This window comes from Ceratotherium simum, chromosome 5 (genome assembly GCF_057802395.1).
Source record: "Ceratotherium simum simum isolate JZ-2026a chromosome 5, ASM5780239v1, whole genome shotgun sequence".
NCBI classification, from domain to species: domain Eukaryota; kingdom Metazoa; phylum Chordata; class Mammalia; order Perissodactyla; family Rhinocerotidae; genus Ceratotherium; species Ceratotherium simum.
In genome coordinates this window covers 49,295,791-49,319,656 of record NC_141904.1, presented here as the reverse complement: position 1 = coordinate 49,319,656, position 23,866 = coordinate 49,295,791, and the positions used below count along the sequence as shown (strand labels likewise).

At 36.7% G+C, this 23,866-nt stretch overlaps 1 protein-coding gene across 2 annotated transcripts in view; it reads left to right on the top strand.

Annotated features, from left to right (window-relative positions):
- SMARCC1 (SWI/SNF related BAF chromatin remodeling complex subunit C1) overlaps positions 1-23,866 on the top strand; it is a 181,237-nt gene that overhangs the window by 62,890 nt on the left and 94,481 nt on the right. For both annotated transcript variants that reach the window (XM_014791534.2, XM_014791531.2), the window contains exons 10-18: positions 1,191-1,312; positions 4,079-4,203; positions 7,559-7,618; positions 13,120-13,157; positions 16,169-16,290; positions 19,797-19,868; positions 21,992-22,105; positions 22,720-22,873; positions 23,577-23,690. In XM_014791534.2, coding sequence (XP_014647020.2) covers positions 1,191-1,312; positions 4,079-4,203; positions 7,559-7,618; positions 13,120-13,157; positions 16,169-16,290; positions 19,797-19,868; positions 21,992-22,105; positions 22,720-22,873; positions 23,577-23,690 — 921 coding nt within the window. The remainder of the gene's footprint in view (positions 1-1,190; positions 1,313-4,078; positions 4,204-7,558; positions 7,619-13,119; positions 13,158-16,168; positions 16,291-19,796; positions 19,869-21,991; positions 22,106-22,719; positions 22,874-23,576; positions 23,691-23,866) is intronic.

Sequence of the window (23,866 nt, the reverse complement as noted above, 5' to 3'; positions counted from 1 at the left end):
TTGGAATTTAACTTTAAAAATTTTTTATTTCAGTCTTCCTCTGCTGATATGCTTATATATTTGTTTTTCCTTAATGCGTTTCAAACCAAGTTTTTTTTCTGTCATTAGGAATATTCTCATTTCCACATCACATTATTAAACTTGTCTGTTCATATCTACCCCTGTTCAGATTTAGATGGTTTCATTTATTTATTTATTCACTTATTTTTAGAGGGATTATATAAAAATTTAATTTAATATCCTTATTTAAAAATCTAACTTCAGACTTACTATAAAATCAAAGGTGTGTGTAGTTTAGATTTTCTTTAAAACTTCTTGTAGGCCTGTAAGGTGACTCCGATTCCCAATTTGATGCTACAGAGCTACTGAAAGGAAATAGATAGTTGTAAGGGGTAGGAGGTACCAGAGAAAATGAGTGTTTATTGATGTTTTAATCTCTAATATTTTTTTGCACCTCAGATAACAATAGTTGGATGATTTTAGGTGGGTTTTTTTTTTCTTTATTATGGTCTATTTCATTAAATTGGTAGTTATCACCCACAGGTTGACTTTTATTGATGTGTATCCTGCAACTCTGCTTAACTCATTTATTAGCTTTAATAGTTTTTTTGTGGATTCCTTAGGGTTATCTATATATATGATCATGTCATCTATAAATAGGGATAGTTTTACTTGTATAGGTTGACTTTTAAGTCATAAATTACAGTCTTATTTAACATATTTTATGTCATGAAGTTAGCCCTTATATTCCTTTTACTGATGAATTAGGAGTAGTTTCTGGTACATTTTCACAAGATCATTCAGCTAGTCTTTGTATTTCATTAATTTAATAGCATGTATTTTATATTTTTCCAGTAGTTACTGAAAATGCTTTTCCCACCTGGAAGCACAAAATGTGAACAGGAACAGTTTTTAGTTGTGCAGGGTTTGGGCATGTCTGTTTTTTAGCATAGCTTGAATACCTGTGGATGGTTCTGATATTTCCATTGGTGGTGCATCACTTGAAAAGTTAGGGGGAGTCACTTCACTACTGGTGGTCCAGGATGCTTAATGGTGTGCCTTTCATTTGCTCTGAGCTAGTAGGTTTGGTGTTATCTTTGTTTGTGAAAACTCACCTTTGGACAAGAGTTTGTAGAAACTGAGGAGTCAGCAAAGCTGGCTGATATTTATTTCCATTTACTTCTTCCTAGCCAGTCAGAAGTCCAGAGAGAAGAGATAGAAAAGCATCAGCTAATGCTCGAAAGAGGAAACATTCGCCTTCCCCTCCACCTCCCACACCCACAGAATCCCGGAAAAAGAGTGGGAAGAAAGGGTAAGAACTGCAACATGATTTAAAAGGCATTAAAACAAACTCCAAAGGACTTTCCAGATTTTTACATTTACATTGGAAATTTTGCTGAAAGGAAGTCTCACTTGCACCTGGTTGGAAGTCTTTGCTTCGATATCTTGTCTGGTTGTGAGATGTTATCTGGTGGGCATCTCATATTTATACAAAGGTACCCTGAATACAATCTTTTTTCTGTATCTAAGTATATATTGAGAAGCATGACTGGTGTAAGAAATTTAAGAAATTATATTCACCATAGTTAGTGTCTCTTTCTCTGATTTTACCACCTGTCCCATTTGTGGTCAAAATGACTTACAGAGGAGAGGAACCTATGTCTGTTTCATGTTCTGCAGAGCGCAACAGCGTGATGCCTTGTTCAGTGGGTTACATTTGTACTTAGTGAATGTTGCTTGAGTGGGGTTTTTGGTTTCTATTGAATAGGTTGTTGTGGGGATTAAGTGATACTTTAAAGCTCTTGCATAGTGCCTGGCTTGAAGTAGACACTCAATAAATGGCAGGTAGTACTTAGTAATTTATTACTATATATTAAGTAGATACTTAATTTTGGGGTTGTCTAGCTCAAAATGTTTTTTTGTTTGTTTGTTTTTTGTGAGAAAGATCAGCCCTGAGCTCACATCTGCCAATCCTCCTCTTTTTCCTGAGGAAGACTGACCCTGGGCTAACATCCAGGGCTAACATCCCATCTTCCTCCACTTTATATGGGACGCCGCCGCAGCATGGCTTGACAAGTGGTGCGTTGGTGTGCGCCCAGGATCCAAACCGGCGAACTCCGGGCCGCCGCAGCAGAGCGTGCGCACTTTAACCACTTGCACCACCGGGCCGGCCCCTCAAAATGTTTTTTATGCAGTTTCACAGAGGTTATAGTTTAGTCTCAGAAAATGACTATTTGCAGAATTTATTTTTTTCATGTGATAGTAAATTTGTTAAATTTCTGGTTGTTGACTGGACTGTAAAGATCTGCTTGGCATCTTCTCTCCATCAGCTTGCTTTTACTGATTTTCTTCTCCAACCAAGTTTGCATTTCTATGCCCAAAACATGCCTTGAATCATTATTTCTTGAAAGGTAGGATTATATGAAGCATTAGAAGCTTTTAGGGAAGTTAAAAAACTCTTAGTTTTATAAGTAATATTAATGAGGCAGTCACAGCCCATAAAAAGATTTTATAATGCATGTGTATTGTGATGTAAAAATTAAAACTGCAAAAATAGATTTTTCTTTAGGTATTATTGAGGGTAACTTTTTTTCTAAAATTTCTAATCTGAATCTTACGTTGACGTTAGGAGATTTCAGAGCTACCTGAGATCTTTGTGAAGGAAGCCATGACAACTTTTCCAAATGTTCCTAGGCCTGAAATCGATGTGCTGCTCTTCCCACTTAAGGGCTAAGATGGGGTGCCAGGACACTAATGGTCACTGAACCAAGATGTGATGTCCCGGAGGCTCACATGGTGGGTGGCATTTAGCCTCTACTCTAAGTGTAAAACCCACCAAATTGAGTTTCCCAAAGTAAATGTAATGTGTGTCCTTTAATAGATACATCTACCTTCTAATGAGCGGGAGTTTGCACATTTTGTTTCCCCTTAGAATCCTGTATTTAACCAAAACATGTTGAAATCTGTTTTCCTAACATTTGTTTTATTCATTTTCCCTGCATCTTTTCTTCATTTTTTAAGTATTTTATCTCCCTGCCACCTTTAGGTTCATAGGCTTTTAAAAAACTGTCATGTAGTTTTTACTTAAAAAAAATTTTATCCTATATACCTTATTCTAACCTATAGCAATACATTGTCCCTCTTAGAAGATAACTTTGAGCATTCTCTCAGCAGTGTGAGGACTCAGGCTGGTTGGTCCCTCATGTGTTTCAGTCAGCTCTTTTTCCATTTCCACTCACTTGTCAATATACTCTAGATTACTACCCAGTTCTTCCCAAAATAAGTTATTTTATTTTCTTGTGCGTATGCATTTACTCACTATCCTGAAAAATGGCCTACTTTTTTGTAAATTGTTACAGTTCCCAAGGTTCAGCTTCATTCTCACCTTCAATCTTGACCAGCTCTTTCTCTGAGCTGTATTTTCTTGGTGCTTTTATTGATTTCTCTGTGTTGGTACACATCACATTATATGAGGTGGGTAATGATTTCTGTCCTGTATCCCCTGTAATTCCTCAAGGTAAGGAATCCTTCCATTCTTGTTTGAACCCTAACATGCTTTCTGGCCTGTATTAATTTTAAAAGTAAATATTGATTTAGTTCAATTGGTGGTGAAAAAGCATTGGCAATTTTTATAAAAAGAAAAAATTAGTACCATCCTAAGTGATTTTACTTTGCAGTTCCTGATATTAGGATGATAAAAAGAGCCAGGAAAAGAGAGTTGTACATATCTTTGAGAAAATTTCTTATGTAAATGATTGTTTATAATCTGAGATAAAATACGTGCCATATTTCCTTAGCAAGTATTCTTTTGTTACGCTAATTAAGCTCCTTTTAGGATATTGTCTGCAATTTGTATAGTAGGATTTCTATGTCCATTTCTTATGCCCAATAACTTATTTTCCTTTTGGCTGGTTAGATGTAATTTGGGAAATGTATCTAATTTGTTTGGTTTCTGTTTGTCTTTTAAGGTGATTCTGAGCATAGATTCTAACGACAATGAATGTAAAGCCTCTGAAATTATTTGCTTTAAGTAGGTATAATCAGTCCTGTTTATATTGATACACCTTGTATGTTTTAGCCAAGCTAGTCTTTATGGGAAGCGCAGAAGTCAGAAGGAGGAAGATGAGCAAGAAGATCTTACCAAGGACATGGAAGACCCAACGCCTGTACCAAACATAGAGGAAGTGGTGCTTCCAAAAAATGGTTTGTATTTTTATGCCTAGACTCTGAGAGTATTAGACATGATATAATCATTCTTAGCAGTGCCGTGGGATGATTCATTTCTTGCTCTGCATCCCTAGTTCTCAACTTTTCAAGTATGAGTAGATTCTCCTTTTTAAGGTTAACGTTTATGAAATTCCCTCTTTCCCAATCTTTTGGTATACTTTTGCTATTTATTGAGAAAACACACTGTGACCAAAAAGTTCTCTGAATTTAGTAATGCTTTGAAATTAATGGTTTTTAAATCCCAACAGAATCAATATACATATGAAAAAGTGGAGTTCTTATCTATGTACAATTTATTGGGAGGAGGATGTTACACTCTTTTAACTGTGATTGTGGATTTGTCTATTTTTCCCTTTATTCCTGTTAAAATATTTTTCTTCATGTATTTTCTTTGTGTACTCCAAGCTCTGCTATTTAAGGGCATATACATTTAGGATCATGTCCTCCTGATGAGTTGACTCTTGTGTCATGTCTCTCTGTGTACTGTAATAGTGCTTGTCCTGAAGTCTAAGTTCTCTGATGATAATAAAGCCCCATCTAACCACACTCCTTTTTAAAACTTCTACCTTTCATTTTTTATTAGTCCCCAGTTTTACTCAAGACTTCAGTACAGCAGTGTTAAATATTGTACATTCTTTTTTGTTATGCTTGATGTTTTCAAATTATATTGCTTTTGCATTCTTCTACTTTCACTCTAATTATGTAAAGCATGTCGCTTTTAAACAGCATATTGTTGAGGCTTGTTTCCCCCCCAGGATTCACATTTTCTGTTTTTAATTGGAGTGTGTAGTCCACCTAAATTTAACATAATTATCGATATGATTGTGTTATTTTTTGTGTGTGTGTGAGGAAGATCGGCCCTGAGCTAACATCCATGCCAATCCTCCTCTTTTTGCTGAGGAAGACCGGCTCTGAGCTAACAACTATTGCCAGTCCTCCTCCTTTTTTTTTTCCCTTTTTCTCCCCAAAGCCCCAGTAGATAGTTGTATGTCATAGTTGCACATCCTTCTTAGTTGCTGTATGTGGGACGCCACCTCAGCATGGCCGGACAAGTGGTGTGTCGGTGCACATCCGGATCCAAACCTGGGCCGCCAGTAGTGGAGCACGCACACTTAACCACTAAGCCACGGGGCTGGCCCCTAGTTGTATTTTTAAGAATTTAAACATTGAAAATACAGTCATCTATAATATGTTATATTTATAAAAATCACTGTTTTGTGCAGAATTGGGCAATAAAAACCACACAAATGTATTTTAAAGGACATATACAAGAGAAAATTCACAAAAGTAATCAAAATATTTATTTTAAATAAAAGAGCTATGAATGTGTTGGTAGTCCTAACAAGTAACTGTCTAAAATATAAAGCTATAATAATTAATATGGTTTGGATGCAGGAATGGCTGAATCCATCAGTGAAATAGAATGGCTAGTTTAAATATAGATCTGTATTTGTTTATAAATTTAATTTATTGCGAATTTGGCAATGTGAGTCAGTGGGACAAGACCAAACTGTTCCACAAATAACTTTTGGTGAAATTTAGTACTCTTCTTTGTCTCATATATAAAAATTTAAACTTCAGATGGATTAAAGTGCTAAATTTAAAACACGAAATTGTAGAAATAAACTTCCAAATACTAATGCACTTTAAAGAAGTATTAGCCTTGGAGAAAATCTTCGTTACTCATTTAACAAACAAAGAATTAGAACCCTAAATATGTATCAAGATTCTTAAACCTCATAAAGAGCAGAATATTATGTAGTAATTTTATCAAAAATCCAGGGCCAATAAATGTGTGAAAAGATGCTCAACCTAACTTAACCAAGAATACGTAAATTATTAAAGTAACTGTTTTCATCCATCAGATTTTCAAAACTTAGAAAATAGTAAAATGTTTTGAGGAAGTGGGTACTCGCAGATGCCGTTGATGGAAGTGTAAATTGATGAAGTCACTTAACACAATTTGGCTACATCTATTAAATTTTAAAATGTGGCGGCCAGGGCCGGCCCCGTGGCTTAGCAGTTAAGTGCGCACGCTGTGAGACTGGCGGCCTGGGTTCGGATCCCGGGCATGCACCAACACACTGCTTCTCCGGCCATGCTGAGGCCGCCTCCCACATACAGCAACTAGAGGGATGTGCAACTATGACATACGACTATCTGCTGGGGCTTTGGGGTAAAAAAAAAGGAGGATTGGCAATAGATGTTAGCTCAGAGCCGGTCTTCCTCAGCAAAAAGAGGAGGATTAGCATGGATGTTAGCTCAGGGCTGATCTTCCTCACAAAAATAAATAAATAGATAAAATAAAATGTGGAGGCCAGCCTTGTGGCGTAGTGGTTAAGTTTGGCATACTCCACTTCAGCGGAGTTTGTGGATTTGGATCCTGGGCATGGACCTATACCACTCATCAGCCATGCTGTCGTGGTGACCCACCTGCAAAATAGAGGAAGATTGGCGCAGATATTAGCTCAGAGCTAATCTTCCTCAAGCAAAAAAACAGGAAGATTGACGACAGATGTTAGCTCCAGGCGAATCTTCCTTGGCAAAAAATAAATAAATAAAAATGTGTACATTCAGTTTTAAGAGTCGATTTTAAATAATTACATACATGCATAAAAATAAGTATAAAAGAATATTGATTATAGAATAGTGAAAAATTGAAAATAAAGTAAGTTTCCATCAGTATAGGGCTAGTTACCTTATGATCCACCCATGGACACAGTGGACCTATTAAAAATGAAAGAAATGTAATGTAACTAGACATACTTACATGGAGAGATGACCCAGGTACTGTGTTATGTAGGAAAAGTAGAGTGCTAAGGAATAAACACAGCATGGATAACGTTTATATAGGATTTTAAAACAATCAGGGTATGTTTCAAAGACCACATTGATGTATAAAAAGTAATAGTTCTCCCTCAATTTATCTGTCTTAATGAATGGCACAAAAATGGAAATCAACAGATGGACAAAATATGTAGTGAAAAATACTTTTGTGAAAGGATTTGAAAGGATCTTTTCAGGTTTTGCTCTGTGTATTTTTGTATTGTTTACTTTTATGATGAAAAAATCTTGGTGCTTGAGTAATTAATTACAGAATGTAGTCTGTTACATTAAGTTTAATGTTTCTTAGCTTGGCTTGCGTTTTTTACATGAAGGTGAGTAGGTTTTTACTTTGAAGGTGAGTAGGTTTTTACGTGAAGGTGAATACTGAATGACGGTGGAGTTGCAGTGAGATTCATGTATTTTTTTAATCATTTCTTATTGTGTTTTCTTCTTAAAAACACGTAGCCTTTTCCCCTAAAATGTGATTCCTTTTTATTCTTTCTAGTAAACCCAAAGAAAGACAGTGAAAACACACCTGTTAAAGGAGGAACTGTAGCAGATCTAGGTAAAAACCAAAAAATCTATTCATTTCTGTGTTATTTTCTCTCTCGAATAGATCAGCTTCTCTGATAATCCTTTTTTTACTGAGAAATGTCACTTGCAGTTGCTATGCTTTCCAGCACAGGTATCAACTATGGCTTCCTTAGTGCCACTGTTGTTTGAATTGCTACCATATTAGGAAATTTAATTTTCTATAATCCTTTCTTTCCATTCTTACTGATCTGTCCCTCTCAGAGCATAACATTGTCCTGCAAACTAGCAAAGCTGGTAATATTTTACCTAAATCAGAATATCTGAGTTTTAAAGAAATAGTTGTAATTAAAGCACTTTTTTTTCCACTGAGGAAGATTTGCCCTGAACTAACATCTATTGTCAATCTTCCTCTTCTTGTATGTGAGCCATCGTGACAGCATGGCCACTGACAGACGAGTAGTATAGATCTGTGCCCAGGAACCGAACCCTGGTCACTGGAGTGGAGCACGCCGAACTCAACCACTAGGCCACTGGGGCTGGCCCTAAAGCACTTTTATAGTCTCTCTGAAATACTTGTTCCACAACATGTGCAAGTTGATTTTGCATCTTTAGAACAAAAATCTGTTGACTGTTAATACTTTGTAAGCCAACTGAAAGTTTTCTAAGCAGTATAAAATGACAATCACGTCATCCCTTTATAGTATTTTCAAGTTATAGAGTATATTTTCACAAGTAAGGTATAATTTTTGGATGTGCTAGGAGGGTAGAAAAGAATGTAGTCACTCATTCCAGTTTAAACAAATAGGGATGTTGTAAATATCTTTATTTTTGAAAGTTATATATAGAGTAAAAATCTCGTTTACTTTCTTCACTTGTAGAAATCAAAGGAGAGCCTAGTATTTTCAGAATATACTAAATTTTGACTTGTTGGATTGTTAGACCTGAAAGGGATTTTCAAGATCTCCTTATGTGGAAAATGAGACTTTGATTTCTCCATCTTCTGGTTAAGTGAATTCTGTATTTCAAGTAAATTGTGGTGATTCTTGATGGCAGGTAGGAGTGGGTGTTTGGGAGAGTTTTTCTGCTTCGTTTCACTAAATACATCCTGCTTTTTAGAAACATCAGTGGACGATTCTACTTCTTTTTTTTTTTTTTCAAATCACTTTTTTTTTAATTTATTTTATTTTATTATTATTTTTTTTTTTGGTGAGGAAGATCAGCCCTGTGCTAACATCTGCCAATCTTCCTCTTTTTTTTTTTTTGCTGAGGAAGACTGGCCCTGTGCTAACATCTGTGCCCATCTTCCTCCACCCCATACAGGACGCTGCCACAGCATGGCTTGCCAAGCGGTTCGTCACTGCGTGCCCGGGATCCGAACCAGCCCACTCCGGGCTGCCGTAGCGGAGCGCACACACTTAACTGCTTGCGCCACTGGGCCAGCCCCACGATTCTATTTCTGATTATGTCAAAAGTAGAAAAAGAAAATTGTCTTGATGACAGTTTATATATAGGGTGGTATTAGGTCAACAAAATAAAAGAAAAAGAAGAGATGCTGTTAAAACAGTATTTCTGTCTCAATTGTTTTTAACATTATTTAGAGAATATAGATCTTGAATAACTATTATTAATTTCCATTCTCCGTAAGTTTACATTGTCTGTTCTGCAGCTGTCACATCCACTGAATCAAAGGCCAAGAAAGCAAAAACTAACTCTTAAGTCTTTTATTTTATGTTCTCAGTAATGTGACAGGTAAAAGATTGTTAAAATACTCTTCACTGGGACAGTTTGTTAAACAGAATGATAGTTGATATTTTTAAGTATATATCCTGAAAAGGAATTAATCTATAGTATTTACGGAGTGGACAATTGTCCTTTTTAAAGTGAGGTAATGGGCCGTGCCCGTGGCTTAGAGGTTAAGTGCGTGCGCTCTGCTACTGGCGGCCCGGGTTCAGATTCCGGGCGCGCACCAACGGATCGCTTCTCTGGCCATGCTGAGGCTGCGACACACATACAGCAACTAGAAGGATGTGCAACTATGATATACAACTACCTGCTGGGGCTTTGGGGAAAAAAAAGGAGGAGGATTGGCAATAGATGTTAGCTCAGGGCTGATCTTCCTTACACAAAAAAAATAAATAAAGTGGGGTAACTTTTAGAGTATTTTTGTAATAGACTTTATCAAAGGAGTCGAATTGAAGCTAATTTTAGGAAAAGGATAGGGGGTCCCAACTGGATTTAAGATTTTTCGTGCTGGATATAAGAGATCTTCCCTTTGTGTTTGTGAACAGCTTGAGGTCTAAATCAGGAACGTTGTGGCTAAAGATGCTGCTGATCATACTTGGAGAGTTAGGATCTGTGGAATTTGAAACTTTTGTTGTTCTGGCTTTTCATCCAGGGACCAACAGACTTCCTTTGTATCATTTAAGCGTCTGGCTTTCTGCATTAGCTATAACTTGAACTATGCCAAGGGTAACTGATCCATGAACTGGGAATTATTGTTGACAGAGGTGTTTGTTGTTTCAGCTGATCCATTTTCTGCCTTCTATGCCACCCAGCTAAATATACTCAGTTTTTCGAAAGAAGATCTTGAGATCTGAAAGGTCAGGATCCGGGGGCTGAGGTGAGAGTGTATTTGCCCACATGTGGAAGGAGTAAGAGAACATTTATTGAGTATTACCAATTAGGAATCAGTAAGAAGGGTGTCCATCCTACTTTTGAATTATCAGAAACCTGTTTCCATTGGGTATAAGACTACCTCAGGGAAGGAAATCTGTCAAACTAAAATTAAATGGTGTATTTTGACCAGAGAGAGGTCGTTAAGTTGTCCTGCCACGAGCTAGTGAGAAGTTGGTTATCCTTTGGTTTACAGAGATCAAAAGGACAAGATATTCCTTTTTGACAACCTTATCTAGATTTCTTTATGTCAGAAACTTCCTAGAAAAATAATAGTCCCTCTACAGAGCTGGATGACTCATGTTGGTAGTACTATAATTTACCACACACCGAATCCCCTATTCCACTCAGCAGGTGTTTTGTCTCTGACTTACAAGTCAAGCAGCAGTGTCCATCTCTATGTTACATGAGTACCTGCCAGGTGTCATTCTACGTACGTTTGCATTTCACCATAAAACCATGTTAGCCTTCTTTTATTGATGAGGAAATGGAGACTGGAGGGGTTCAGTAACATTTCGAAGCATACAACTTTTAAGTGGGAGAGCAGGTTCAGGGCCGTCTAACTTTAGTGCCAATGCTTTGTATGATTGCCCTCTGCTGTTGTGATGGGCTCATTTCTCTCAGCCTTCATTCATGCTCACAGTAGCCTTTCAGTTTTGTGAAGTCATCAAGTCCATACCCAACTGAGGCCCTTTGATCTGGCCGCTTCCTCTCTGTGGAATGCTTGCTCCATGCTCCATCCTTTTTTTTTCCCCTCATGTTTCAGCTTAAATGTCACCTTTTCGTTGAGGCTTCCCTCTTTTTTTTTTTTGCTAAGGAAGATTGGCCCTGAGCTAAGATCCCTGCCAGTCTTCCTCTATTTTTTATTATGTGGGCTGCCAGCACAACATGGCTGTTAACAGTGTGGTATAGGTCCGCACCCAGGAACTGAACTTGGGCCACCGAAGCATAGCATGCTGAACTTAACCACTAGGCCACTGGGGCTGGCCCTGAATTCCCTCTTTATTTGCTCTGAAGAGTCCACCCACCCAATCACTCTCTAAAATATATTATTTTGTTTTTATTCTCTGTATAGCTATTTTCAACATCTGATATCTCTTTTGTTTATTTATTTTCTCTTCCATCTCCTGCCACTCCTAACTGGAATGTAAACTCCATAAAGGGGACCTTTTCTTGTTTATCATTGTGTTTTTAGCTTTTGGACAATGGCTGGTACATAGTAGGCACTCTGTAAAATTTAGTTAAATGTTTGAATGCTAGTTCCTTATTACCTGTTAAAATACTACTCATCTTTTTATATCCTCTGAAGTAAGAGTTGACAAACTTTTTCTGAAAAGTGCCAAATAGTAAATATTTTAGACATTATGGGCTATATGGTCTCTGTCATGACTAATCAACTTTGCTATCGTAATGCAGATGCAGCCATAGATAATATATAAACAAATGATCATGGCTTATTCCAATAAAACTTTTATTTATGGACACTGAAATTTGAATTTCAGTTGATTTTGATGTCATGATACATTTTTCTGTTGATTTTCTTTTCAACCGTTTATAAATGTAAAAACCATGCTTCACTTGCGGGTGTGATGGGAATCCCCAAAACCATCCGCAGGTTTGGAGATTCTCTAGAAGGACTCACGGGATTCAGCATATAGTTGTATTCACGGCTAACATATAGCAACATAGGAAGCATAAGCAGTCAAATCATAAAGGAAAATGGCACAGGTGTCGTTTGTGTGCACGATTCTTGATGCTCTCTCCCTTGCATGAGGGGTCACACGGAGTGCTCGCTTTCTGCAGCAACACATATGCAATGCTTCTGCGCAGGGAAGCCCATTAGAGAGTCTTTAATCAGTGTTTTTATTGGGGGGCCTCGTCATGTAGGGTACCCTCTACCTAGCACGTACCAAAATTCTAGGCTCCCAGAAGTTCATTGTAAGCCGCATGTTGTGCACAATGTAGGCACAGCAAACCACTTTTCTTATCGGTTAGCTGTTAACTAGGAACATGCCTAGGGTTGAATTCCCAGATTCCATACGAAAACAGGCAGTGGGCCAGATTTGGCCTATGGGCTATCAATTCCTGACCCCTGGTCTAAGCAGCTTATTTGATGCTTTTCAAAAAGCAGAGTTTTAGAAATATTTGTTGAATGACTAAGTTAATGGAAAAATGGCTTTCCCATGTTCTCTTTGAACTTTACAGTGCCTTAGTCTGCCAAGGATCATGATAATTATAAAAAAATAAAATGTTATAGGAACTTAATAATGTAATTATTTGTGCTGTAGTCTCTTACCCTTTCCACACTGGCACTTTTACTTTTCACTGTGGAAATTAGCTGCCTAGTTTAGAGTATATGTTGGTTTGCTTCTGTTCTTTTGCAAGGCCAGCATTTAGGTGCTAGAGTCCCCTATCCTCAGAAGGGATTAACACTCTTACCAGGACTTGGTCTGTAGGGATTGATGATCACCTCTTTCTTTCCTGCCCTTTCTTTACTCCCTCCTCTGAGATCCAAAATGTCATTACTTTGTTTCACTAAACCTCAGGAGGCAAGAGCCCTAATCAAGTCCCTTACCTATTATTAGGTAAGATCATGACTAATATAGTATCCTGAGCAGTAATTAATTATAAATTCCCTGTTGTTAGAAATTTTTAATTACTTATTCTTTGACTTTTTACTCACCTCTGTCCTTGTGTGTACAATTCTAATTCACTGAATTATTCATGGTGAATTTGCTCTAAATTTGCTCTATTTCTTTCCTTTTCTCTGTCCAGTATCCATTACTTAAACCTTAAAGTTTCCAGGTAATCTAAATAGCATTTACCTGTTTTTTTAAATAACGTGTTTTGATTTTTCAGATGAACAGGATGAAGAAACAATTACCACAGGAGGGAAGGTAATGATTTAGTTAAGCCTGGTGCAGGAGTAACTCTAAGGGTCCTGTGTATTGAGCAGTAGAAACATTGAATTGGAAGTGCCCCTAGAAATATTCTATTTTGAGGCCCTTCTGATATTTTAATTTCTTTTTTAACATACCCCCAAAATAGTTTGTCTTTCTTGACCCCAATGTTTTATCAAGAGGACACTTCCATTTTCCCAGGTGGTATCCCTCATATGCTGTCTTTTCTGGTTCCATTACTCTACTGGTTGCAAGTTAATAATCAGAGCTGAGCAGTGTTCCATCTGCTATCCAACAGTGCAGGCCAGCAGGGACCATACCTTTCCTTGATTTTCTCACTCCCATTTCTGTGAGTGCAGCCCCAATCTACAGCCGATGTAGCCTTGGATCCTGTTCTTCACCTTTTTTGAGATTTACAGTCAGCTACTTCCCATTTCATCAGTTCCACTGTAGAGAGATCAATAATTATGCTGTTGGAAAGTGTTGGTTTTAAGGGAGAATTTTACTTCTCTTTTTAATAAATGGCCCTTAATAAATGGCCTATTGTTTCGTTTGGGCTGTCTTGTCTGACTGTGCTAATATGTGTAACTAATCCCTGATCTCCTTGAAATAACTTCCTTACTTTGCTGAAAATGGATAGTTCTTTTTTTCGTTGAGTCAAAGAAATTCCCCAGATTGACATTTATTGTTTTTTTATACATTCAAGAATGAACATATTCATGACAGGATTTCCAGGAAAAGTATTTCAAGAAACTCTTCTACATATGGCTCTTCAACTGAATTATTGTTATGATTTTTTTCCTTTAAAATCAAACTTCTTTATTCAAAAATCTGCTTGTAAACATTAATGAATATTATATTTGTAAAAAACTGTCATCATTCAGAGTAAATAGTATTGTGTAGTAGTAAAAGAGACCATAATAGAAAGCCAAAGAATTTTCCTGTAAGATTTTTTTTTTTTTTTACACCAAGGGCAGGAGGAATTTTGAAACCATGGACAAGTCTGTTATATAACAACTTAAACCTAAGGTGGTTAGAGGTAATTACTCCAACACCCAGTCCCATGATGTCATCCTGCTTGTTTCCTCACTGAGATAAATAAACCATAGACTGTCAGCTTTTGTTAATTGCAATGCCAGCCTCTCCCTGGGTTTCTTGAATAAAGGAAATTTTTTGAATTGAATTAGATTTGTAAAACCTATACCACAAAAACACATTAACTGTGAGCATAGGTTTTGCCAACTTCCTTGATTTGGGAAATAAAATTTATTACCTTTGTCATCAATATTAAGACATTTGTTTCAACATCATTTAAGTAACCACCGGAGTTTCCTTGGTGTTTTCATGCATTAAATTTGTTCGATATTCATTGATTAAAGACTACGGTTTTAAGTTTCTAGGCAGTGACACTAGATCCTCACCTCAAATAATATAACACAGGAAATTTAGGTTGAATTGAGTTAAAGGTGGAAGTTACACTATGAAACCATTATAAAAGAAGAGGATTCAAAATTTGACTGGTTTCTTAATAGAAAAGAATTTCATGAGATGAAAAGCAGTAAAAACAGCACAGGTGGAAAGTTGATAGATTTAACTGTACAAAATTAGAAAACATCTTAATGTCAAAAAACTTATTTCCTGCAGTATTCTTGATAAAAATGTTTAATTTGAAGTTAATTATGAAGAACCAATCAGATAGAGATTGTTAGATATTCTATAAGTTGGCTGGTGTGAATTCCTCAGAAATTTTAATGTCATAAGATACCCACAAAAAGGGAGGCAGGGATAAATGGAAACTAAAGATACATGAATATCATAAATAATGTGGAATCTTTGATCAGATTCTGGATTGAGGAGAAAAATATATAAAGGACATTTCTGGGATACTTGGATCTATTTGAATATAAACTGTATATTAAATAATATTATTATTTAAAAGTAATTATTATTACTGTTTACTGGTAGTCTAAGAAATAAATATTCTTGCGTTTTGACCTAAAGCAGTGATTTTGAAATTATTGTATTAGCAAAACTGGTTTTTTAGGTGGAATCCTTTGCAAAACCTCTATAAATCTGACAAAAATCAGAGCTAATTTTTAGTAATGGGAGTGATTAAGAGTGTAGGCCCTTTAGCTGGACTTGCTGGAGTTATATCCTGTTTATACCTTATTAGCTCTGTACATCATTTTCCCATCCACAGAAGAAGTGATAAATAGTATCTGTTGTTATCGTGAGAAATAAATGCGATAACGTGCATATAACCGTTAGCAGATACTGAGTGCTTAATCTTTGAGATAGGAGAAGCCTTGTCATTATGCCTTATTAGTGTCCTTGAGTCACCTCCTTATTAAATAACTTGAGAACTAGTACAGGCATACCTCGGAGATATTGCAGGTTCAGTTCCAGACCAATGCAATAAATGGAATATTGTGATAAAGCGAGTCACGTGAATTTTTTGGTTTCCTAGTGCATATAAAAGTTATGTTTACACTGTATTGTAGTCTTTTAAGTGTGCAATGGCATTATGTCTAAAAAAACAATGTACATACCTTAATTAACAAATACTTTATTGATAAAAAATGCTAACCATCATCTGAGCCTTCAGCGAGTTGTAACCTTTTTGCTAGTGGAGGGTCTTGTAAAGAACAGAGTATCTGCGAAGCTCAATAAAGCGAAAAGCAATAAACGAGATAAGCCTGTAGTTTAGATTTGTGATCGTAGGATTATGTAAAACTAGACACGTAAGCAGTTATTGTGGAAAAAGTTTGGGGCCTTCTCTGAGTTGATTCCCTCATCTGTAGAAGGGAGGAATAAAATCTACTATATCATCTGGACATTTTGTGAAGGTACCTTAAAAAGTGTGAAAGGCTGTTTTTACTTGGAATTTGTTTACCTGGTCCTTGAAATTGGATCAGCCAGCTTCATTTTGTATGACCTAATATCAGAAATATGAAAGCTGTTATATATGTCTCTAGTTCTTTCTCTGAACTTTGGTTTCCTTTCTTTAGGAAGATGAAGATCCTAGCAAAGGTGATCAGAGTCGGTCAATTGACAGTGGTGAAGATAATGTGACAGAGCAGACCAATCACATTATTATTCCTAGCTATGCATCATGGTTTGATTATAACTGGTGAGTGTGCCACTTACATCTGTGAACATGGTACTTAGGAGTGGGAAAACTTTCCTTGAAATTACATTGTGGCATTCTGCCTAAGTCCTCACAAGAGTAATCACTGTCACACTGGATGAAGGGAGATGGGAAGTGATTTTTTTTAACTTTGGAACATGTTTAAAGCAATTTAGGGATGTAAACTAGATTGTGTTATATGTTAGAGTTGTAAAATTTTGTAAGCTTGAACCTAAGTTAGAATCCGTTATAATTCAGACAGGCAAATACTTGAATATTGAATAATTATAAAATATTGATGTTCATTATATGATTTTAAAACATTAAAGAAATATATAAAGGAAAACTCATCTTACTACCCAATAATGGCTTCATTTTAACATTAGGAAGCTTTTCACATATAAAACCTTGTATGTAATAAAGTTCAAGAAAACAGACCTCCTGGCCGGCCCCGTGGCTTAGTGGTTAAGTGCGCGTGCTCCGATGCTGGCGGCCGGGGTTCAGAACCCGGGCGCCCACCGACGCGCCGCTTCTCCGCCCATGCTGAGGCCGCATCCCGCGTGCAGCAACTGGAAGGATGTGCAACTACGACATGCAACTATCTACTGGGGCTTTGGGGGGAAAATAAATAAATAAATAAAATCTTAAAAAAAAGAAAACAGACCTCCTCAGTATCCTCCCACTGTGGGAGACTCCCTGTGATTTACCACAACCACTGGGGCACTGTCAGAGCATGATTGGACATAACTAGAGTCCTAGGCATCTGATTTATTGATTACTTATGAGGTGTGACTATTTTGTATCAGGCTCATTTTTGTCTGTTTGGTTTTTTATTTTTGATATATGTTTATTTTTATTTATTTTTGTGAGGAAGCTCAGCTTTGAGCTAACATCCATGCAAATCCTCCTATTTTTTTGCTGAGGAAGACTGGCCCTGGGCTAACATCTGTGCCCATCTTCCTCCACTTTATTTAGGACACCGCCACAGCATGGCCTGACAAGTGGTGCATTGTTGCGCGCCCGGGATCTGAACCCTGGCCGCCAGCAGCAGACCGCGCTCACTTAACTGCTACGCCACGGGGCTGGCCCCCTTTTTATTTTTAAATATGTGTACCAAAACTTACCCTCCAAATAGATATTGGCTTCTTTTTTTTTTTTCTTTTTTGTGAGGAAGATCAGCCATGAGCTAACATCTGCCAGTCTTCCTCTTTTTGCTGAGGAAGACTGGCCCTGGGCTAACATCCGTGCCCATCTTCCTCTGCTTTGTATGGGAGGTCACCACAGCATGGCTTGACAAGCGGTGCATCAGTGCGTGCCCGGGATCCGAACCCGTGCCACCGCAGCGGAGCACGCACACTTACCCGGTGTGCCACTGGGCCGGCCCGATATTGGCTTCTTTAATGTACGTTCACTGGAAGTTTGTTTAGTTACTCCAGTGATGCTGCCCTTACTCAGAATCTTCTGGTCCTATGCCTGCTCTTGATTATTACATTATCATTCTTTAAGGACAGATGTGATTTTATATATGCATCTAGAAGTCTTTAGAAGCCAATTTCTTAAAGGAATAGAGTGATGGTCCACTGGAGTCATAGCTTATTTTTGTCCAAAACCACAAGGTATGACTCTATTATTGACACTTTTCTGCATGTCTTTAAAATCAACTCTGGGGGCTGGCCCGGTGGCGCAAGCGGTTAAGTATGTGCGCTCTGCTGCGGTGGCCCGGGGTTCACAAGTTTGCATCCCGGGCACGCACTGACATACCGCTTGTTAAGCCATGCTGTCGCGGCGTCCCATATAAAGTAGAGGGAGATGGGCATGGATGTTGAAGAGGATTGGCAGATGTTAGCTCAGGGCCGATCTTCCTCACATACACACAAAAAATCAACTCTGAATGCTGTTCCTAAATGTTTTGAATAAGTAGAAGATGGAACAGAATAAGTATGTAACTCTTTTTTGAAGGTCAATCTTCATTACATTGATTGTTGTGTTAAATTATTTTTAAATTTGGAAATGTCTCATTCTCATTATTATTTATAGTCACATGTTAAGTTTCAGAATGACGTAAGAGGACACACTTGAGAAACTATCATTCTTTTCCTCTAAAATTTAAAAGGAAAAGTCATAACAGTATATAATTTTATAGGTTTTTATAGGTTACAGAAGCACTTTCATTTGCATGATAACCTTTGCATGTCACAAAGTGTGCTGTTAGATGGATAGTGCAATTATTAGTTATATCCCTGTTTTATAGATAAAATAACTACTGCTTCAGTTGAAGTGTTCTGAAATTGTGGAGTAGATAATTGGAAGAACTCAGATTTTCTGATCCTGAAAACTCCTTCTATTCCCTAACCCCTTTTCAGAACTTAAGGAATCAGCTGCCGGCACTTCAGACATAGATGTTGAAAACTAAAGTGCTTGGGATTAAACATTTTTATGGGTTTTGTTCTTGGTGAATATAGAAATTGTTTTTTTCATGGGCTCTTCCTAACCTGTAACAATTTAAACAATGAGAGGTGTATTAGAACCATATAATTAATTGCTTACACCTTTTGTCTTTACAGTAAAACTTGGAAAGTCCTTATAGATGTATCTATATAGCATTAATTTATCTTAGAAATTATCTTCCTAGATGTTTTCAGGTAATTCATTGTGTTTATAATATTTGGCAGTACAAATCCAGTTCAGACAGCTTAAATGTTACCAAATAGTGGAAGAGTGAATGATTTTAGTTATATTCACAGCCTATTGATGTGCTCTTTTGAGTATAACCAGTACATGTTGCATGTCTGGGAAGCCACTGAGAAACTAAAATGTGTCATCAAGAAAAACGTTGGTTAGTATTGTTGTCAAAACCTTTGTGCTAGGTATATACTTGGTTCATTTGTATACTGTGTTAGGCCTGATCATTTTACATGGTTTCTACAGTGCTTATCACCTGTTACATTTTATCCAAATGTTAAAAATCAGTTCTATGATCTTTTTAAAGTTAGTAAATCACTGAAATTTTTTTAAGAATTCAATTCGCGAAGTTTCTGAGGGCTGGACAGAAATTGATATTAAGAGCCTGAGAAACATAATTGTAAATTGCATTGTGTTTTGGCGGGGTCATTGATTTCATCTGTTTGTTGCTATGTCAACTACTGTGATTTTTGTCAGCCAGTTTTCGAAGAACTTTCAGTCTTGTGGTTCATCATCTAGTCATGTTGTATTCTGACAAGAACATGATAAAATGTATAGCTTTCGATGTGTTGATAGAATTTTTTGTTTGGTTACGGAAATAGAAAAACTATCATAAGTATTTGAAGTGAGAAAGGGAAAGCTTTCTTTAACTTTATTATATGCTGTTAATACATAGGAACTTGTGCAAGCCAATTAAGTTTTGCAAGCAGTGCTCAGTTTTTGGATTTATCAGTTTTACTTTGAAAATTAAACAAGCTTAGCTCAGATTTTAAGATTTTATTTTTCTAAGAGGACTCCAAATCCTCTTTTTTTCTCTTTCTTTTCAGTATTCACGTGATTGAACGGCGTGCTCTTCCTGAGTTTTTCAATGGAAAAAACAAATCCAAGACTCCAGAGATGTGAGTGAAATGTAAAGATGTAATCCTCATACCATTACATATTTGAATGAGGCCAGTGTTTGGAAAAATTGTTTATTTATATGTGTTTGGCAGGGGGTTCTCAAAGCACACTTCTGAGTTAATTTTTGCTAATGTGTGGAAGTTTGCAGATATCTTACTCCATTAGAACAATGTTCATATCTCAGCTGCACGGCATTCCTTGCTTCAAAGGAAATTGTTTCAGATTTTTTTCTTCCTCAACCTTGAACTACATTCACATCAGCTCTTGCAGCTAAAGATTGAATTTAGTAACGTATTGACTAAAATAAGTTCAGATTTCTCCCTAACAGTTCCCACCTTGTGTGTACATGTGTATTATGGATTATATAATTTTATGTATAACAATCTAGGAGAAAATGAAATCTTTATCTTATTTTTCTGATGAATGATTCTTAATTAAAAGAATGTCAGATATGATGGTATAACTGCATATGATGGTATAGCTGCATATGAATTGATCTTAATTACATAAAGCATTGTTGTACTTTTGCATTGGAAATAGAAAAACTTCTATTGGAAGGAAGAAGTTTGTGAGGAAGTATTTTTGCTTTTGCCTGGTGACCCTTAAATATACAATTCTGGAAATCCTTGCCCCTAAAGTAAATCCACACCTATCATACTATAAACACCTTTCCACGTCTTATCTTCATAGTATTAATCCGTTGTCTTTTATACGCATATGACTGGACAAACAGATGTCTTTTGTTTAAGTTGTTAGGGAAGGATAATTTTCCACATAAAACACGTGACATAATATAGAAGATTGAATAATAAATATTTTCTGGTGTTAGATTGTCCATGATAGTTTGGGATTCTAAGTTTAGATATCAAAGCTAATTGCAGCCTTTCTGTAACAAAGCTGTAAGGAGTCATTTAAAAGCAGAACCAGAGATTTGACATAAGAAACTCTCTTAGTTTCCCTGATAGTTTTTCCACCTATTCAGACGTGGTGTATTCTTCCAGCTAATTTGCCTGTTGCCGCCAGTTTGCCTTTTGCCAGCATTTGTAAATACTTATGATTCTTGGCAGTCTTCTGTTTAAAAGCACAGTTGAGTAGTTTGGCGCATTTAAATTTGTAAATTCACCTTTCAGTCTTTGTTTATCCACCTGTGTTTGTACAAGACTGTTTTTGAGCAGTATACCTTTTCTGCTCTGATGTAGCTAACCTCAAGCTGCCAGACTTTTGTTTTACTTTTGTAGCAAGAACTTTTCCTAGGTCTCCAGCTTCTTAACACTCTTGTTCTAAGTATTTTGTGGCAGAAGTGTGTGGGTACATTGTGGAATCTGCTATGACTCAGAATCTCAGTTTTTCTCTCCTTTTTTAAGTGTTGTTGTCTTACCTCTGAGTTGGGCTTCATGGGTTCTATTCGTTGCCTACCTGGAATCTCTCTGAAAAACTGCCACCCAGAAGGTATATAGTCATTGTCAGAGCTAAATCCACATGTGGCTCTAGAAAGAGTATAGAAATGAGATGCAGCATATGTTAAGAGCATGGATTCCAGAGCCACCACTCTGTACTGAATTTTAGCTTCACCACTTACCAGCCTTGTGGACTAGGACAAATTGTTTAGTCATGCTGTGCTTCGCTTTCCTCATTTATACATAGAATAATAATAGACTCTACGTTATAGAGAGATTGTGAGGATTAAATGAGTTACTGCATGGAAAGTGCTTAGAACTATGCCTGGCACACAGTAAATGCAAGACCCATGATAGTTAATGAGACAGCCTGAGTAACCATGTGTTATTTGCAAATTCTGCAGGCAACTAAACTAAGGATTTATCCATACACATCTGTGACCAAGTTTGTATTTATGTTACTTCACATTAACTTCATCTTATTACTCTATTTTACTTATTGTTGTCAAATATTAGTAAACAGTTGTTTTGCATATTAGGAGTTCTTACCCTGAGTTATACTTGTGACTGTGAATTCTCAATACAGTATTACCGTTGTTTGTTGGACTGTGGTCTTAACTTTTTGTTGTATTTGGTTGTGAGGAATATGAAGACTTTTCGCTCTATGAGTTATTGTTTCTGAAAGGATATGTGTCCACCTTATGCATTTTGCCGTTGCTTTTTAGATACTTGGCATACCGAAATTTTATGATTGACACCTATCGCCTAAACCCTCAAGAATATTTAACCAGCACTGCTTGTCGAAGGAACTTGACTGGAGATGTGTGTGCTGTGATGAGGTGAAATGTTTGACTTGTTCTCAGACGCTTCACTGCATGTGGTTATTGATGCATTGCTGTTTAATGTTTGATTGATTAAACTGGCTGTTTTCTTGGTTAATAAAATACCTAAATCTTTTGTCTTTCACTTAGGGATCGAATATTTTTAAAACCTTAGCATTTTCTCTTCTTTTTAAGATTTTATAATTTACATCTTTTATTTTATAGTCAAATCAGAAAATGACTATAGATAGAGAGTGGATTGGGGTGGGGAGTGGATAAGCTCTGTGCCCTATATCTGTCTAAAGAAAAAAACCAAAAGGTGGATCTCCTTCTGTGAATGTGGTCTGTGTGTGAGTTCTTTCAGCATGGACTTAACTGAGCATTTGTTCACTTATTTCTGTGATTGAAATGCTTAGGCTTATACTAGGTTTTGGGGTGCTGTAATATCAGCATTATTTTGAGTTTGTAGAAATTGTCCCTCATAAAGCAAACCAAAATTGTCAATTTGTGATGGTTCATAGCCCACAGACGACATATTTACTTGTATTTGTTTTTTAATGAGATGTAATGATGGTTATGAAGGAGGTGAAGTACATTTTCTAGATTGTAACTTTCAGAGCTTTATTCTTCAGGGTTCATGCCTTTTTAGAGCAATGGGGGCTTGTTAATTACCAAGTGGATCCAGAAAGTCGACCCATGGCAATGGGACCTCCTCCTACTCCTCATTTCAATGTGTTAGCTGATACTCCCTCTGGGCTTGTGCCTCTCCATCTTCGATCACCTCAGGTAAATTAATGCTGTCTTTTCTTCGCCTCTGGATGGTAACAGACCACCACTTCTAGCATTCATATTCAAGGAATTATGATTATTGTCATGTAATAGTGCTGTTTCTTAGCTGATAGGTTTTGTTTGTTTTTATCTCTTATAGATGTTTGACTTCTTAAGAATATTTAGTGTTTAAGATAATGCTCTCTCATTAATCCCAAGACTCTATGCCTTATCTTAGCGTATTATAGATTTACTTTCATACTTATGACTCCTTTTATCACTTCTGCCATCAAAGCTGCTAATAAACAAAGAGATTATTTAAATCTGTTAAATTGTTTAAAACTTCTTTCCCTTCCTAACATTTGGAAAGTGGACATCCATACACATGTTCTTGAAAAAATTATTGTCAATTGGATTATGTGTAGCATTAAGTTGGAATAACATGAATCCAAGCTATATATTGCCCTCCATTGTGAAATAGAAGATTATATTTAAGAAAATTTGTTGTCTATTTTCTTTGTGACTTAAAACAGGCAGAAAAATGTTTTTTACATGTTGAAATTTTGTTAGAGGTGTAGTATGGAGGTGTGAGTATTTATTTTCTTGTAGAATCTCTGCCAGGCGTGGTTTAAATGCCATTATTAAATAATTCTTTAAAAACTTCCATCCCCTTGACTTTGTAGGGGTTAATACAGCCATTTATCATTTATCTGACTCATAGGTCCCTGCTGCTCAGCAGATGTTAAATTTTCCTGAGAAAAACAAGGAAAAACCAATTGATTTGCAGAACTTTGGTCTTCGTACTGATATTTACTCCAAGAAAACCTTAGCAAAGGTAAGGATTTCTTTCAAGAGAGACATGGACTATAATCCAGCATGCCTTCTTGGTTTGTCTTCCTTTTTTTTTTTTTTTTTTTTTGGTGAGGAAGATTAGCCCTTAGCTAACATCTGTTGCCAATCCTCCTCTTTTTGCTGAGGAAGATTGGCCCTGGGATAACATCCATGCCCATC